Source organism: Amblyraja radiata, chromosome 9 (assembly GCF_010909765.2).
Source record: "Amblyraja radiata isolate CabotCenter1 chromosome 9, sAmbRad1.1.pri, whole genome shotgun sequence".
In the NCBI taxonomy this organism is placed as follows: Eukaryota; Metazoa; Chordata; class Chondrichthyes; order Rajiformes; family Rajidae; genus Amblyraja; species Amblyraja radiata.
Genome location: NC_045964.1, coordinates 32794735 through 32812904, shown reverse-complemented (window position 1 = coordinate 32812904; position 18170 = coordinate 32794735). Strand labels below are relative to the sequence as shown.

The 18170-nt window shown below is 40.7% G+C and overlaps 1 protein-coding gene across 3 annotated transcripts in view; it reads left to right on the top strand.

Annotated features, from left to right (window-relative positions):
* Window positions 1-17666, top strand: part of inf2 (inverted formin 2) — a 94740-nt gene extending 77074 nt beyond the window's left edge. For 2 of the 3 annotated variants that reach the window (XM_033027038.1, XM_033027039.1), the window contains 5 exons: window positions 7264-7366; window positions 8171-8347; window positions 11254-11955; window positions 13653-13712; window positions 15748-17666. In XM_033027038.1, the coding sequence (XP_032882929.1) occupies window positions 7264-7366; window positions 8171-8347; window positions 11254-11955; window positions 13653-13708 (1038 nt within the window). In that variant the 3' untranslated portion in view covers window positions 13709-13712; window positions 15748-17666. Of the gene's footprint in view, window positions 1-7263; window positions 7367-8170; window positions 8348-8523; window positions 8705-11253; window positions 11956-13652; window positions 13713-15747 lie in introns of those variants that run through there. The other variant, XM_033027040.1, reaches the window with a different exon arrangement.
* Window positions 17667-18170: the final 504 nt, after the last annotated feature.

Sequence of the window (18170 nt, the reverse complement as noted above, 5' to 3'; positions counted from 1 at the left end):
AATTCCATGGCTTTATTGAATGGACCTTCGTTTGGCACGCATCAAAGTTTTTTTCGTATGTTTCAAAGAACTTTATTTATGTCTGCATATATTAAATTGTGATAAGCTCCACTATTGACATATGGAATATTGAATGATTCTTGCCACAGGTAAAACTAGCAGCAAAACATAGCAGATGTTTATGACATTAGCCCAGTATGCTGAAAGATATTGAGCTGTAATGTACTGATTGTTAACCAGAGATGCCTTGGATTCAGTTATACTTTGTTGTCAAGCAAGCACGTGCCGTCAGGGTAGGTAAGTTAGGCAAGGTACACTGCCTAAAATGATAAAAAGGTAATTATTAAATATAAATAGTGAAGATTTCCAATTCATTTACTATTGGCAACATAATGCATGAAATTGCATGCATAATTTAGTAAATGGTTATTATTTTCATGATTTCATCAATCTTAGGTAGACAGAATTGTCCCCTGCCTTTCATCCTCAGTACATATGTGCAGCTCACATGCCGTGGACGCTGCTTCAAGCCTTCACATATAACGCACAATAAAGGCAGCTGAAATTCTGCCTTTGCACCGTGGACTGCATGCATGTATGCTGTGGACTGCACGCATGTATGCTGTGGACTGTGTGCATGTGTGCTGCTCAAGGTGCTGCACCTGTGTTCATCGTCTGCCTGGTATCTTGGTGTACTGTGTGTGCGAGTGTGATGTTGTTTCTCTCTTTTCCATTTTATTTCAAAATGTAACCCTTTTTCAAACATGGATAGTCAAGAGTTTTTCTAAACAATCCAGTGTTTCCACTTTGAAGGAAATTACCCGAAATTTTCAAATTCTGGTTGTCTTCGGGTAATTTTAGGGAAATAAAATTTCGGGAAGTTTCCGCATCCGGCCCGGGATGATTTGGGGGATTTTTTTTTTCCCTGAAATAGAATTCTATTTTTCCGGGAATTTGATGGTATTTCCTGAAATTTTCAAAAATGCTTTCTGCGTGCTATTTGTTGTTTTTCTTTCGCGAGCACACGTTAACAACACGGCAATCAAACTCAGACAATGAACAGGGTCTCCCCCAACTGCATTGGATGATTTGCCTGCGCAGTTGGGGGAGGCCCGTCAGCCGCGTCACAATTGAAAATGGCGTCGGTGGCGCGGTAGGGAGGCAAAAAAACGGCGTCTCTACGTGCATGCGCAGTGAGACCGAGCGGGATCAGATAACCATTTTCACTACATCGCGAGGGAGGGAAAGGGATGGGGGGGGAAAGGGAGAGGGGGGAGGATTAGGGGGGAGAGATAGAGGGGGAGGAGGAAAGAGAGTGGGAGGAAGAGAGGGGAGGGGGAAAGAGAGGGGAGGGTGGGGAGGGGGAGGGAGGGAGAGAGAGGGGGAGGGAGGCTTGATAAGCAGAAGAAACTAAGGATCGGTATTCATAATGAAAAAGTTAAGGAGAACAGAGAGATACTAAAAAAGTTAAGTGCTGCTTGCTTTATGCGGTGATAATGAAAACAAAGAATCGCTAAATCGTGGAAACTATATTGAGTTACTGATATATACAGCAAAAGTTGATAAAATTGGCACAACATTTCCAGAATTCATCTTTTCTGGCATTTCTAACAAGATACAAAATGACTTGATTGAAGCAGTAGGCACAGTTGTAGAAAATAACATTAAAGAAGAGATCGCAAAAGCCCCATTCACTGATATTTCAAATACAGCTCAGTGCTCTACAGTATATATTGGACTCGGAAATTAAAGATGCGTTCATAAGCTTTGACAAACTTAAGGACAGAACTGCTACTAGTGTAACAGAATGCATATTAAATAATTTAGACAAATAAACTTGTAGCACAGACATACGATGGGGCAATGGTAATGGCATCAAACTTAAATGGTGTTCAGGCTAAAGGAAGGGAAAAGGCACCGTCAGCTTGATTTACCCACTGCTGTGCTCATAAGTTGAATCTTGTTCTGTCTCAGTCAGCAAAATTCATACCTGAATGTACAAGCCTTTTCAAGACCATTGACGTTCTTGCTTCATTTTTCAGTCATTCTACAAAACAAACGCAGTTTCTTGATGAAATAATGCAGAAACGCATTCCAAAGGCAGCACTAACCAGATGGACTTCAAACTCAAAGCAAATTCTAACTATTTTGCAATATCATGGAGACCTCAGTAAACGTTTTGACAGCATTAACAGCAATCCTTTATTGTGGGATCCAGATACTTGAGTGAGGAGCAATGCGTTTTATGCTTGGCTAATGAAAGATTCAACATACTTTCTTCTCGTGGTTTATAATAACATTTTCATTAAAACTGACGCTCTCTACAACATTTTGCAAACTAAAATGATAGATATTCCATGTTGCATTGAAAGAATCAATGAAACAATGCATTTGCTTGAGGATCTGCACCAATATTTTGATGACATCCATGAAAAGTTTGAAGAATATTGCCTAGAAAATGACCTGACTGAATCAAAATCTTGTTCACAACGTCCAAATAAAGAACAGAGAGCACAAATATTTGATCTAATATTCGTTGATATATTGAAGCATATGGAAGCAAGATACGGCGACTTCAAAATTCATTTCCTTAGTTGATGGAAAAAAATTTAGAAGTTTAGAAATAAACTATGGTAACTTCTTTGATGTCATATGAAAGTGGATCTAGCTGGAATTTACAATGCACAAGTGTTTTGGGATAAATCATTTAAAGATTTATTTGTTTTTATATTTCTAAATGGACTGGAACAAACATTCCCTGAAGCTGTGAAGCTGCTACAATTAATTTTAACAATTCCTGCTACATCAGTTTCTGTTGAAAGATCATCCGCAATCAGTATCCTGTTCCTGCCTTCTGCCTTCTCCCCATATCCCCTGACTCTGCTATTTTAAGAGCCCTGTCTAGCGCTCTCTTGAAAGCATCCAGAGAACCTGCCTCCATCGCCCTCTGAGGCAGAGAATTCCACAGACTTACCACTCTCTGTGAGAAAAAGTGTTTCCTCTTCTCCGTTCTAAATGGCTTACTCCTTATTCTTAAACTGTGGCCCTGGTTCTGGACTCCCCCAACATTGGGAAAATGTTTCCTGCCTCTAGTGTGTCCAAGCCCTTAACAATCTTATATGTTCCAATGAGATCCCCTCTCATCCTTCAAAACTCCAGAGTGTACAAGCCCAGCTGCTCCATTCTCTCAGCATATGACAGTCCCGCCATCCCGGGCATTAACCTTGTAAACCTACGCTGCACTCCCTCAATAGCAAGAATGTCCTTCCTAAAATTAGGGGACCAAAACTGCACACAATACTCCAGGTGTGGTCTCGCTAGGGCTCTGTACAACTGCAGAAGGACCTCCCTGCTCCTATATTCAATTCCTCTTGTTATAAAGGCCAACATGCCATTCGCTTTCTTCACTGCCTGCTGTACCTACATGCTCACTTTCATAGAATGATGTACAAGGACCCCCAACTAAGCCCCAGACTCCAGCTCAATCTCAAAAAGTCGGTAATGCGCTCGAACGAGAATGAATATGTGGGACGTCATTTCGCAAGCAGGCATGTCACCAAGCCCATCTCATGTCAGCAGTGTGGGACAAATGCCATACCCGACAAACAAGGCTGAAGTGTAAACATTCTTGGGGATGGTGACGTACATGGCCAAGTTTATTCCGAACCTTTCGGAGATCACCGCCCCACTTGAACAACTAACAGAAAAGGGTGTAGCGTGGCATTTTGAGCAGAAACACAGACACGCAGTAGACAAATGGAAGCGTCTTCTCCAATCGCCACCCGCGCTCAAACTGTACGATGTGAACGTACCCGTTTCAATTGCCACAGACGCTTCCAACAGTGGATTTGGAGCGGTCCAACTGCAAGACGAGAGGCCTGTTGCCTACGTATCACGACGTGTGAACGCGGCCGAGCGCAACTACACGTCTATAGAGAAGGAGCTGTGCGCTATATTGTACGCATGCAGGTTTCATGACTTAATTGTCGGTCAGCATACAGTAATCCTTACTGACCACAAGCCATTAGTAGGCTTGCTCGCTAAGTTGCTACACAAATGGGTTCGGCCTGGAGATACGGTGGAAGTCAGCATGTTTGTCTCCCTGAGCCGGCTGCCCAGTGCAAACACGCCTACTGAAGAGTGCATCACACGGCCGAACGTGATACATGCTGTAGAAGTCATCCTACACATGTCAGATGAGCGCCTTGCGTAGTTCAAAGCTGAAAGAAAAAGATCAAACCCTAACTGCTGTGCGAGTAACGGCCTAGTAACAGGCGTGATCTGCCCTCGGACTTGATTCCGTTTCATGCATACCATGACGAGCTGGTTGAAGTAGACGGATTAGTCTTGAGGGAAAACCGAATTGTAGTTTCCCCAAAGCATGCTCTGGCAGATGCTGAACGCACTACATGAATCACATCTGGGAGTATTGAAACTGAAACAATGAGCCCGCAATTTATTTGTGTGGCCAGGAATGAAAGCACAGATCGAGGACACAGTGGGAACGTGCTCAATATGCCAGGCAACTAGGAAAGCACAAGGAAGCGAGCCGCTTCAACCACACTTCATCCCCAGCAGACCTTGGTCTAAAGTCGAGGCAGATATCTTCCATCTGGATGGAGTTGACCGTTTGCTTGTAGTGGACTATTACTCCAAGTACCCAGAAATAGCGCAACTGCCAGACATAACGTCACATTGAGTGATACGAGAGATGAAGGGCATGTTTGCCCGGAATGGCATTCCTGATTAGGTGATGTCAGGCAACACGAGACAATTTGACTGTGCTGAGTTTCGCAAGTTCAAGGATGAATGGGAATTTGCCCATGTCACCTCAAGTCCCATATATCCACAGAGCAACGGACAGGTGGAGCGCTGTGTGCAAACCATGAAAAATATCATGAAGAAAGCCAAGCGCAGCGACCGTGACCCCATGTATGCCATCCTCGAATACCGCAATATCCTCCTTGACGGGACATGCGGTTATGTCCCCTCACAGCTACTGAACAGTAGACTGATAAGAAGCAAATTGCCGTCGCCTTTATCGTTCCTACAGCCCCATCCTGTCTCTCCCATGGGACCGCAACTAGTCGTCCGGCAAGAAAAACAGGCAGCATACTTCAACGAGAAGGCAAGTGCCGAGCTGCTGCCGCACCTGGAGCGACAACAACAGGAGTGGTTTCGCACCAAACCAACCGAGTAGCAACGTGGCAGATTGCGCGCAAAAACTTGGAGTTACTCCATCTCTACACTGAGCGGTACTGAGTACCGCAGAAACAGGAACGACATGACCAGCGCACAAAGCAGCTGAGCCACACCCTGGCAACATACAGCAAAAGAGCGCAAAAACTGAGCAATCACAGCCCGCATCGCAAGGTAATGCGGTGGGGGAACCCGCTCGCAGTGTGCCAAGCCACGCTCGCACAACAGAAATAAAACACAGAACGAGTCGGAAATACGACTCGCACGAGAAGAGGGCGATTGTCAACAACCTCAACTCAGTTTGTTACATAAAATAGTTAGGCAAGAGTAAAAGAGGGCAATGTCAAAAAAAAAAACGTGGAGTTATAGAGTTTCCAGTTTTGTAGTATGATGTTCGAAGTATAAAGAGCACTGTGTTATTGTGGTAGAATACAGCGAGGATAACGTGATTATCTCATTATTCATTGGCTACAAGTCTAGTAACGATGGATAGTGATGCTTTACTTTCAAAACACTTAAGAATGATATCCTGTGTATCTCGTTATTCATTAGCTATAAGTCTTGCAGTATTGAATGACTATGTTCTATTCGTAAGTCTTTTATATATCTACAAACATAAGTCAATGATTTCATGATGATGGTACACTTTATATGCCTTGGACGTACATGTATATGAAACCCCAAAGTTTAAGGGGGAGATGTAATGTATGCAAGGTTTATATACGTCATCAACGTGTAAATGCAAGCACCCTCTTGAGGCCATGCTATCATTAAACGGAACGCACTACTCTCAGATCTCATCGGTGTCGGGCATCTTTTTATTGTGCTCGTCACAACTGGGTTTTACGCAAGACATTACATATGGAAAGAGAAACAGTCAATGTTTTGGGTCTGTGACTCTTTGTCAGAACTCGGAAAGAGAGTGACACAACACAAGCTTAAGGAGTACCACCTCATCTTCCATCTAGGTGATGGAACCAGCAGACATTATTTCAGACTCTGTGGTGATGGGACCAGGAGCAGATATCCAAAGAGGATAGCTTGCTCCTCAATAGGAGTGGGACCAACATCCTTACTGGGTAGTTCACTAAAGCAGTTGGGAAGAGTTTCAATTAATTTTACAAGTGGTGAGCATGAACAAATAGATTTATGAAAAAGGAACAAGATACGCGGTGGAATGAGAGTGTTGAATAGCACTGGAGAAGAAAGGAGCATCATATTTAGTTGAAATAAACTAGAAAGGAATGCAGGGAATACAAAGGCAGGTGTTACAATATTTCCTGTCCTGTTTCCTAGGACAGATAAATTGTTTGGTTCATCGATGCCTGGGACCAGAATGGGTATCTTCCTGTTCTGCGTGGTCTATTTGCTCAATGGACAATAGGTGCAGGAGTAGGCCATTTGGCCCTTCGAGCTAACACCACCATTCAATGTGATCATGGCTGATCATCCCCAATCAGTACCCCATTCCTGCCTTCTCCCCATATTCCCTATCTTTAAGAGCTCTATCTCGCTCTCTCTTGAAGCTAGATAGGGCTTCAAGAGACATTCAATGGTTTTGGTAAATACTGGAAGCTCAGTTTTCTTAGATTTGGTTTGCAATGGAAGTATTTTTCCATGGGTTCTCTTTCATTTTTAATTGAAGCATTTGAAGGCAGCGTGATATATCAGTGAGATCAAGATAGTAGTTTGCCCTGCAAGTGTCTTTTAGCTTGAGGGAGACGCTACTAAAGAGTAATTACAGAGCATGCTCTTGCTTCAGGCGTACCCACACATCAATGTAGATGATTTCTATGGAGGTAATTAAGCAAGCAGGCAGTTGTACCCACTCCTGCAAACACTTGCATCCTGAATTGTGAGTGATAGTTTTAGCTGGGTGGTCTTATTTGCATGTAGAAACAAAGAACTGCAGATGCTGGTTTACACCAAAGAGAGAGACAATGTTCTAGAGTAACTCAGCGGGTCAGGCAGCGTCTCTGGAGAACATGGATAGGTGTTGTTTTGTGTCGGGACCCTTCTTCACATATGTTGCTATCCAGAAAATAACTTTTTCTTTTATTAAAGGAAAATAAGCTTAGAAAAGAACAGATTGCAAAAACAGAGAAGCGGAAACAAAAGCTTCAGGAAGAGGAAGCTAAAAGGCAAAAGGGAGAAAATGGACAAGTTGGTAAGCAATGGTTTGAGTGATAATTTCTAAATTTCTCTGCCCGCAGCAACTCCCTGTATTACAATTTGAAATCGTGTTTTGTCATGATGTTGTTAATTACCTGTGTTTACAAGTTTGTTTAAAGGCAAAAGATGAGTCATAAACTTGCTCATCAATTCAATGTTAATGCAAAATATTATAAAAACTGCTCGCTTATGAAAGGCGTGCTGTAAAATCCCTGCCTCGTGTCAAATTTCACAATTTTATTTTGAATAAGTAATGCTATTTTTCAGATGTTAATAATCTCATTCCTGAAAAGAGAAGAAACTAAGTGCTGGAGTAACTGAGCTGCCAGGCAGCATCTCTGGAGAACATAGATACGTGGCGTTTTGGGTTGGAACCCTTCAAATTGATTATGGGGAAGGTGGGGGAAGAGAGCTGGAGTAGTACAAAGCCCGGTAGGTAATAGGTTGAGAAGGGTCTCAACCCAAAACATCCCCTATTACTTTTCTCCAGAGATGCTGTCTGAACCACTGTTACCCCAGCTTTTTGTGAATATTTTAGATAATGGGTTGATGCAAGCAAGAAGGTAGTTTTGATAGGCAGATAGTTGGACAAACGCCAGAGATGACAAGACAGAAGGTGTGAGACAAGGATTGAAAAGTTGCGATTCATGAAGCTAGAGAAAGGAATGTAGGTGGAGGGAGAGCGGAGAAATTGGTGCGAGTACAGGTGGGACAAAGGGAGAGCGGGTGGTTGCATGGGGGAAGAAGGGAAGGAGAAATCGGACGACCTCAATTACATTGTGTCTGTTTTGCTTTACAGTTCATAAGTCACCCATAAAGCAAGAGGAAGAATGTATTATTGATGTTCTTCTGTCCGACATAAGGAAAGGTTTTAAATTGAAGAAAGCAACGAGGAACCAACGTGAAAACCTGTCTGCTCCGAAACATTCTCTTAAAGAAGCTACTACTGAAAAATGTTGGAGAACTATATCACTAGGTAAGAACAAATCACTGCATGCATCTTTCTTCAAACTGTAAGCTTTACTTGTTTTAATATGTAATGCATAATTCCCATTCAGAAAGAATGCGACGATTTGTATTTTACTGGCATCTTTAGGTAGCAGCTATCTAATTCATATTGCACATGCCTGCTATTTTTAATTATTTCAATAGGCGAAGACAATGAAACCATGCATCAACATAAAAGAGTTTTAAAGGTTAATTCAACACTGCTTGATGCTTAATAAGCAACGGTGCGCATGCTTTAAAATTGCTTGCTGCAATAGGTGGGTGTGTGCAAATATATTAAAGGCTTTGCGGAAATATCAATTTGCTCATCTTTATAGATCCAGCATATATTTTTTAAATTATAATTTAAATCTTGAATACATTTGCTTTATTACAGCCTCTTTTGATTTAGACCAGTGGAATTGTGTTATTTGTTTTTCATTTATTTAAAACATGTGTCCAATGGAGAATTGGACACAATTATCCAAATGTATTCTGGAGAATACATTTGTTCTGTTTTGAACCAGATAAAATACATTGTTTTCTACCATTTTGATGCCTGCTTTATTTCATAATTGAGAATATTTTTACATTTTGCATTCCTTATCCATTAATACATTCATTTAAAAAAAGGTTAGGGAATGCAAACCCCAGAATAAGCAGCAAAATTGATTGCCAACTAGCTTCAAAAGCAGAGAGTGAGTGGGTTTTGCAGTAGGTAGAAATGTTTTATGAGAATTTGTGTCGGGATTATTTTTGTTCACAATTCATACAAATGGACTTTGAATCAAAATTAATTTCCGAATTTGTGAATGACGATGGCTCCCCATGCATTCCATTCCCGCACTTGTTTCCTTCAACCTATATTCTCTTGTGCCCATGAACTGCACTCCACCCATGATTCTCCTATCACCACCTATACCAGGAGTAATTTACATCAGCCAATCAGCCTTGCAACCAGCATGTTTTTGAGATGAGGGAGAAAACAGGAGTCCTTTGGGGGTGAATCCCACACACCTAATGTTATCCCACTTTTCAAGAAAGGTGGGAGAGAGAAAACGGGGAATTATAGACCAGTTAGCCTGACGTCAGTGGTGGGGAAGATGCTGGAGTCAATTATAAAAGATGAGAGAGCCGAACATTTGGATAGCAGTAACAGAATCGGTCCGAGTCAGCATGGATTTACGAAGGGGAAATCATGCTTGACTAATCTTCTGGAATTTTTTGAAGATGTAACTAGGAAAATGGACAAGGGAGAGCCAGTAGATGTAGTGTACTTGGACTTTCAGAAAGCATTTGATAAGGTCCCACATAGGAGATTAGTGGGCAAAATTAGGGCACATGATATTGGGGGTAGAGTGCTGACATGGATAGAGAAGTGGTTGGCAGACAGGAAACAAAGAGTAGGGATTAACGGGTCCCTTTCAGAATGGCAGGCAGTGACTAGTGGGGTACCGCAAGGCTCGGTGATGGGACCGCAGCTATTTACAATATACATCAATGATTTGGATGAAGGGATTCAAAGTAACATTAGCAAATTTGCAGATGACACAAAGCTGGGTGGCAGTGTGAACTGTGAGGAGGATGCTATGAGAATGCAGGGTGACTTGGACAGGTTGGGGGAGTGGGCAGATGCATGGCAGATGAAATTTAATGCGGATAAATGTGTGGTTATCCACTTTGGTAGCAAAAACAGGAAGGCAGATTACTATCTAAATGGCTTCAAGTTGGGAAAAGGGGAAGTACAACGGGATCTGTGGGTCCTTGTACATCAGTCTATGAAAGTAAGCATACAGGTACAGCAGGCAGTGAAGAAAGCGAATGGCATGTTGGCCTTTATAACAAGAGGAATCGAATATAGGAGCAAAGAGGTCCTTCTGCAGTTGTACAGAGCCCTAGTGAGACCACACCTGGAGTATTGTGTGCAGTTTTGGTCCCCTAATTTGAGGAAGGACATTCTTACTATTGAGGGAGTGCAGCGTAGGTTTACAAGGTTAATTCCCGGGATGGCGGGACTGTCATATGCTGAGAGAATGGGGCAGCTGGGCTTGTACACTCTGGAGTTTAGAAGGATGAGAGGGCATCTCATTGAAACATATAAGATTGTTAAGGGCTTAGACATGCTAGAGACAGGAAACATGTTCCCGATGTTGGGGGAGTCCAGAACCAGGGGCCACAGTTTAAGAATAAGGAGTAAGCCATTTAGAACGGAGATGAGGAAACACTTTTTCTCACAGAGAGTGGTGAGTTTGTGGAATTCTCTGCCTCGGAGGGCGGTGGAGGCAGGTTCTCTGGATGCTTTCAAGAGAGCTAGATAGGGCTCTTAAAAATAGCGGAGTCAGGGGATATGGGGAGAAGGCAGGAACGGGGTACTGATTGGGGATGATCAGCCATGATCACATTGAATGGCGGTGCTGGCTCGAAGGGCCAAATGGCCTACTCCTGCACCTATTGTCTATTGTCAGTCACAAAAAGAATGTGCCAACTCCAAAAAGATGGCACCAGAGGTCAACATCGAACCAGGGTTTGTGTAGGTACAAATCAGCAAAGTTGTACTTTGGCACTGAAATTGTGCACATAATGATCTTCAACTACCACCACCTGCTATTTTGATCTTCCATTATGTGCTATAACATGCAGTGATTATGGTTTCCAACGTAACTAAAAATAAATTGTCAAAAACCTTTCTGAAATACTTCAGAATAGCTCTTGAAGCACTCGCTTCTTGAGAAACTCTATACTTCTGTAAACTGTGATGTATTGTGGTGGTTAGTGCATTTATTTTAAATTGAGTGAAATAGGAAAGGTTCAGATTTTGAGTATCTAAACTATTAATTCATGGGACCGGCTTTAATTTTCATAAATGCACAAAGACTTGTTCATGTGTGTTTACAGATGCTTCTCCAGAAGTCAAAGAAAGCACAACAGTTTCTCAAAGCACAGCTACATCAGAAATTGCAGATGACACTTCTATTCCCATGATGACGTCAGCCACCCAACAACCACCTGCAGAGCAGAAACTTGATCGAGACGAAATAGTGATGAACACTGAGTTCCAGGCAGCTAACCACCAATCTAGCCCTGAAATAAATGCATCAGAAACTAACTCGGGACGTGAGGAAGTGAATGACAAGAAACCCGATCCACTCGCAACCGAGGAAAATAAAGAAATTGTTTGCCAAGATAACCCAAAATCTAGTGGTGAATTTTTATTTGCAAATGAATGTGAACAGTTAAGACAATGTAATGATGAAGCCTGTGTGGACATTGTGGGCAAAGAGAAAGAAATACTTTCTCTTCCTAGTAATGCAGATGGGAATTTAGTGCAAGTTGATAATGAAATAAATTCCCAAAATAAAGATAGCTCTGAGCACATTGACCCTATGTGTGATATGCCTGACTCAAAAACAAACATGGTCACTGAAATGAAAATATCACAAAGAGTGGAACAGACTATTCCTGACACAAATGTCACATGTCCTAATGAAAGGCATAGTCAACCTGGCGATGTGTCACCTACAAGAACCACTTCACCCACGTCTTCCCTCAAACTTTCTGGGTGGAAATCAAAACACGGGAAAAGTAAGAAAACCAAAGGTAATTATTTTCAGTTTCTTCAAAGTACACCAGAAAACATCAGAAAATACCTAATGTTAAAGAGTGGGATATCTGCTAGAACTGAACCGCAATTAAAACAATCCTCCTTTCTTTGTGAATTTTTGAAATCATATTTTTAAACCAACAAAATGGTGCCAATCGCCAAACTTGAACAATTCCTTGCAGAAGCCAGGAACTGCAGGTACTGGTTTACCCAAAAATAGAGACAAAGTGATGGAGTGACTCTGGGTCAAGCCACATCTCTGGAGAATATGGATAGGTGATATTTCCGGTCAGAATTATTTTTCTGAAGAAAGGTCCCGACCTGATACATCACCTATCTATGTTCCCCAGTGGTGCTGCCTGACCCGTTGAATTACTTCAGCAATTTGTCTTATTTTTGAACAATTGCTTGCTCTACTGCAAAGTGGATGTAAAATTGTTCTTTGAAAGGTGGCTTGATGATTGATAGCCCGTCATCTGGTTTTCACTCTATCACCACTCTTTCCTGGTTATTGTAGAATCAATACACCATAAGTGTGCTGTCCTGCAGGGGATAACCATTTCACAATTCTTTAACTGTGGTGTGGAACAGCACGCATTCTCAATCAGCTTTCCCACAAGATATTAACTAACACATTGAGTTAAGATTTATCCAATTTTTGAGCAATAGGATGAAATGAATGCTGGAATAGCAGTGGATGAATGTTCAATAAAAAAAGTTGCATATTCAAATACTATGTTTCTCTAAACCCCGAGCTATTTTGTTACTATCTTTCATAGCGGAGAAGTTAATAAAAACAAACTGGTTTTGATTCTCTATTGGTGCCATCGGAATGCAAATGAATTTCCGACGTGTGCTAATTTTCTAGATATCTTTCATGTCTCTTTCCCTGAGGGACACTTGATTAGACTACCCAGAGGTACTGTGACAGATCCTGATACTACGGATTAGGAAGAATATATTGACTCTGGTGGAACATTGTACAGGTTAACCTCTGTACACGTTACAATAAACTAAACTAAAAACTAATCTGTGGACGCTGGAAATGCTCATTGGCAGACAGCATCTGAAAGTTCACAATGTTTCAGGTTGATAACTTTTAGTCAGAAGATATTGCATCAACTGCAGTGTATTTCATCATTTTCTGTCATTATTACTATAATGGTACCTGGGTTTTAAAATTTAAATTACAAAGACAGATTTCAATAACTAGGATGTCAGTGTGCTTGGAGCATGGAATGTTATGGGATGATTAGATTATGTTAAAGGGAACTGATTAGGATGAAGAGAGGGAAATTATTTTCCCCTACTTGTATTAGGCCTTGATGTGAAATTAGGAAACACTTCTACAGGCAGAGGGTGCTAAAGATTTAGAACAAAGATTTGGGGGTTTTTTTGCATGAGAAAGACTAAATCAGGTAAAGATGTTGGATCACAAATTAGATATGGCCTCATTGAATGGTAACACCTGTACCAGAGACAAACAGACTACCTTTAATGTTCTTTCCATTTGGAGCGTTCATCACTATGAGTGTAATTGTACAAAACAGGGCGAGGCTTGAATAAGCCATTATCAAACAAGGTAATCTAGATTATTTATGCTTATATGTTTGATTAAAAGTCTTGATATTTTTACTCTGAACCAAACTTTTTTTCCAAATACTCACTTGTTTGTTACTTTGTTTCAAAACAGATGGCGGCTCCAAAAATAAAACCAATCAGCCCGAAAAAAAATGTTCATTGAACTGAGAAGGTATGTCTGAGTCTCATGCATACAACATTCTTAAACCACAGGATGTTTAATTATTTTCTGCTGGAACACTTAATTGATTGATACTTTTCTGCAGGTTAACATGACCATAGAGTCAGTGAACACCATTGCTAAACTCTCTTGCTTTAGAATTTGCAACTCTCTAGTCCTTTTGTCTCACACCATATGTGTGTTCATCTCTGGCTTTTGTCCAACCATCTGCCTATCAAAACACCCCCACGTACTCCCTCCCTACCCCCGTCACTTGTGTTCCCCTATGACCTGCCCGTTTTGTCCTTCCCCTCCTCTCGCCAGCCTACTTTAACCAAACTCCTGCAATCAGTCTGAAGACCCAAAAACGTCACCTATCCATGTTTTCACGGAATGCTGCTTGACCCACTGAGTTACTCCAACATTTTGTGTGTCTTTCCTTGGTAAACCAGCATCTGCAGTTCCTTGTTTCTACCATTGCTAAATCTCTAATTTGCTTTGAGAGACTGGTCATGATAAATGTTCTTAGTTTGTGTCTGTGTGGTGAAGTGAACTTGGGTAGAACTCTTATATGTGTGATATTGCATCAGCTATCCATTAGTCACAGCACTGATATTCAATGCCTTTGACTTTGAAGTGCGGGGCAAGTTTTTTTAACTCCTGGAACACACTGCCAGAGGTGGTGGTGGAGGCAGATACTATAGTGGTGTTTGAGACTTTGGGATAGGCACATGGATATGCAGGGCATGGAGAGGTATGGATTATATGCAGGCAGATGAGATTAGTTTATTTTGGTATAATGTTTGGCACATACATTATGGTCCGAAGAGACTATTCCTGTGCTGTACTGTTCTATCTCCCAAACCCCTCTGCAAACTTCTTTACTGTGTGTAAGTAATTCACTTTATGGAGTTTGCAACATTAAGTCTCTTTCTATGGACATTCATGATATTTATACTTTTGAATTTATATCACAGAAAGAGAACTGCAACATATCTGTTCATTTGATCTATGGCCATTAAATAAGTCTTTAGATCACAATCACCCCTCATTTAGAATGGTTGATTAGAACTCTGGTCAATCACTCCTGTGTTAATTTAAAATAAGCAGAGCATGCTATGTCACAAAGTTACACACCAGAAAAAGACACAAAGTGCTGGAATAACTCAGCATGTCAGGCATCAGCTCTGGAGAACATGGACATTTTGGATCGGGACCCTTCTTCAGATTGATAGTCTAATACTTAATCTTGAACGCTAAGTCCAACACAGATAGTCTGAAGAAGGGTCCCGACCCGAAACGTCACCCATCCTTGTTCTCCAGAGATGCTGCCTGACCTGCTGAGTTACTCCAGCATTTTGTGTCCTGATCAGGAAAATTCTGTTTCAATATCTGTCCAATGTGGAAGTTGAAAGATTTGCTAGATTTCTGTAACTTCTGCAGCGATTATTCTTACAAGAGATCTGTGGCAGGTAGAAAGGAGAGCGGGTTTAGCAGGAATGTCTTCCACAGTTAACCTCCTGCTACTTGCTGTTAAGGTAGACGCATCAAGTGGATGCTAATGAAAATAAACCCCAATGAGAAAAACAAAGTATTAAGAAAAGCGTGCATGGGAGAAAGAGGGAAGCAATTATTCCTTTTACTTCAACACTAAAAGCCCTGTCCCACGGTACGAGTTCATTCCAAGAACTCTCCCGAGTTTGCCCTGATTCGAACTCGGAGATTTACGGTAATGGCCACTCGTCGGCACTCGGGCTCTCGTGGACATTTCTCAACATGTTGAAAAATCTTCACGAGTCTTCCCATGCTTACCTGCCGTTAGCGAGTCTTCCCGAGTACCTGCCGTTAGCGCTAAGAGACGTCCCCAAGCTCCGACGATCCCACCACGTTCATTCTCCGTGCTTACCACAAGTTTGATTTTTTTTAAACTCTGGAGAGCTCTTGGAATGAACTCGTACTGTGGGACAGGGCTTTAAGACATCAAAAGTCATTTGGCTTGTTTTTGGTTATCCGAAAAATAAAACTATGTGTTTGGTATTTATTTCAGAGGAGTGGAAGAAGATATAAAAAGAATACGTTGGAAGCATCCAAATCAAGAGTTGTCACTAACTCTAAAAAGTGTTTTCTTGAACAAAAATAATGGCATAGTTTAGCTGAACTATTTTACGTCTTCCAAGATTCTCGCAAATATGTAATATTGTCGAATGTGCATTATATTTAACAGAATGCATGGCTGAGTTATCAAAATATTTTTTGCAAAAATTGAAACTTTTAAATATTTGAACGGAGAAAACATCAATCTGCTTATTTTGCTCATACTGCCATTTCAAACTCTATTAGTATCAAGGAATTAAAGAATATATAATCAAATTACAACACTTCATTGTGGATACTTGAATCACAGTGACAGTCATCTCTTCCCCTTGCTTAATACTGCAAGATCTGGAATTGTGGTCTAACCTAACACTGGATCTAACAGTATGAGGTTCACTGGAAGCTAGCTCTCTCTAGTTTCATTGCATAGGCCTTGATGAGCGACTTGAATTCTAGAAATGTAGCATTAGTGTAAAGTCAAATGCTGTTCATTCTAGGTTATTGTTTGTCACATGAAAACAGCATGAAAGAGAAAGATATAAGTACTTTTTGGCCTTTTGCAATCTTGCACATAGCATACGGTACAAGAATATTACCAGGAATTTTCAGTGCTATGTTAAAACATGATATGTATCCTCAATGTTGCTTCTTACTTTATAAGGTGAACATTTACAAAAATAATGCCAATCTGCTCATCTAGCTCGACTAAACTAGGTAAAATATGCTGCGGGTCTTAATTTGTAACTTTTTAATGAAGAATTGTATAACCTAATGTTTTATTGTCAATCTTATTTACAGTATATTAGTGTTACATTGTTATATCAAATTTGGATTTTTCTATTTTTTTTTAACAATAAGTTTTATATTTACTTTATTTTAATGGTATATTTTTGTCAGAGTTTTTCCAATATGCCTCAAATACAGCAGTCCTGCTTAGCTTCATAGCGATAAACTGTTACAGGGCACTGCGCTCAGTTTGACACTGCAACCTGCAACACAGTAGCTGGCTGCAGATTGGATTGTTTCAGGAGAAAGCTAAATAATAAAGAAAATATTCTTAAATGTTTATCATGTATTTTACACATCTATGAGATTACCTCTCAGCCACCTGCACTTCAAGGAATAAAGTCCTATTCTCTCCCTGTAGCCCAACCCCTCAAGTCCTGGCAACATCCTCATGAAACTTCTCTGCACACTTTCCACCTTAATGACATCCTTCCTATAGCAGGGAGAACAAAACTGAACACAGTACCCCAAGTGTGGCCTCACCAAAGTTTTGTACAATTGTAACATCACATCGAAATTTCCATACTCATTACCGACTGATGAAGGCCAATGTACCAACAGCCTTTTTTGTTTATTTTATTGAAGGAAAGATACAATACAGCTGACGTAATGTATTATATTTCCTTCCATTTTTGATTTTTATATATAACACCAAAGTTACCCTCACCCACCCTCCCTGAACACCCCTTGGCAGTTGATGTGTTCACAATACAACATATCACAAATACAGATGCACATTTTGACAGCAATACCTCTACATTCTTCCAAGGCGCAAGCCCATACATACCCACAACATGTCAGATGGTTCAGAATGTTAAACTGAACTTAGTCAAAGCTGAATTACAGAATCTATTATATTCCAGCCTTGGGTCTCTGACTATAAACAGCCATAAACCCTTATCCTTATGTCACACCCGCTCAGGAATGTGCCATAAGGAAAGAGCAAATGGGCTAAGACCAAATGGCCTGAGACCTAAGAAGAGGCCCTATTTAACAAACTACTCTCTGAACACAAGATTATACCAAATACAACTTCTTAAAGCGTTATAATTGCCTCAAAACAATAAACAAAGCTATGCATGTTCAGATTAGCGTTTCCATGTTTCGATTCATCTGTTCCCTGTGTGTGTTTCTTTGTACTTTATTTCTTGCAGGGACATGTGTTTCTGAAAGCCTTAAGCTTTTCTCTTGCAAATTACTTAGCTCATATGAAAGTCATTATCCGAGCAGTTTTATTATATAATATTTCCTCAAGAATACACTCATTCATTATGTATCAACCGTCCTGTGAGGTAATCAACATTGGTGTAAACAAAAATAAGTAAATAAATAAAAGTAAAACATAAATAAAGGCAGATCCCCAACTACATTCAAGTGTCCTCAGTCAGTGGGTAGTTCTTTTAGATTCTCAAAGTATGACAAAAAAGGTTCCCATTTCGAATAAAACTTTTTCACAGACCCCCTCAGTATAAATGTAATCTTTTCTAGTTTTAGAAAAAATAATTACGTCCTCCAGCCATGCGGCAGCAGATGGAGAAGTGGTAGATTTCCAGACCAGCAAAATTCTCCTACGGGCCAAAAGCGATGTGA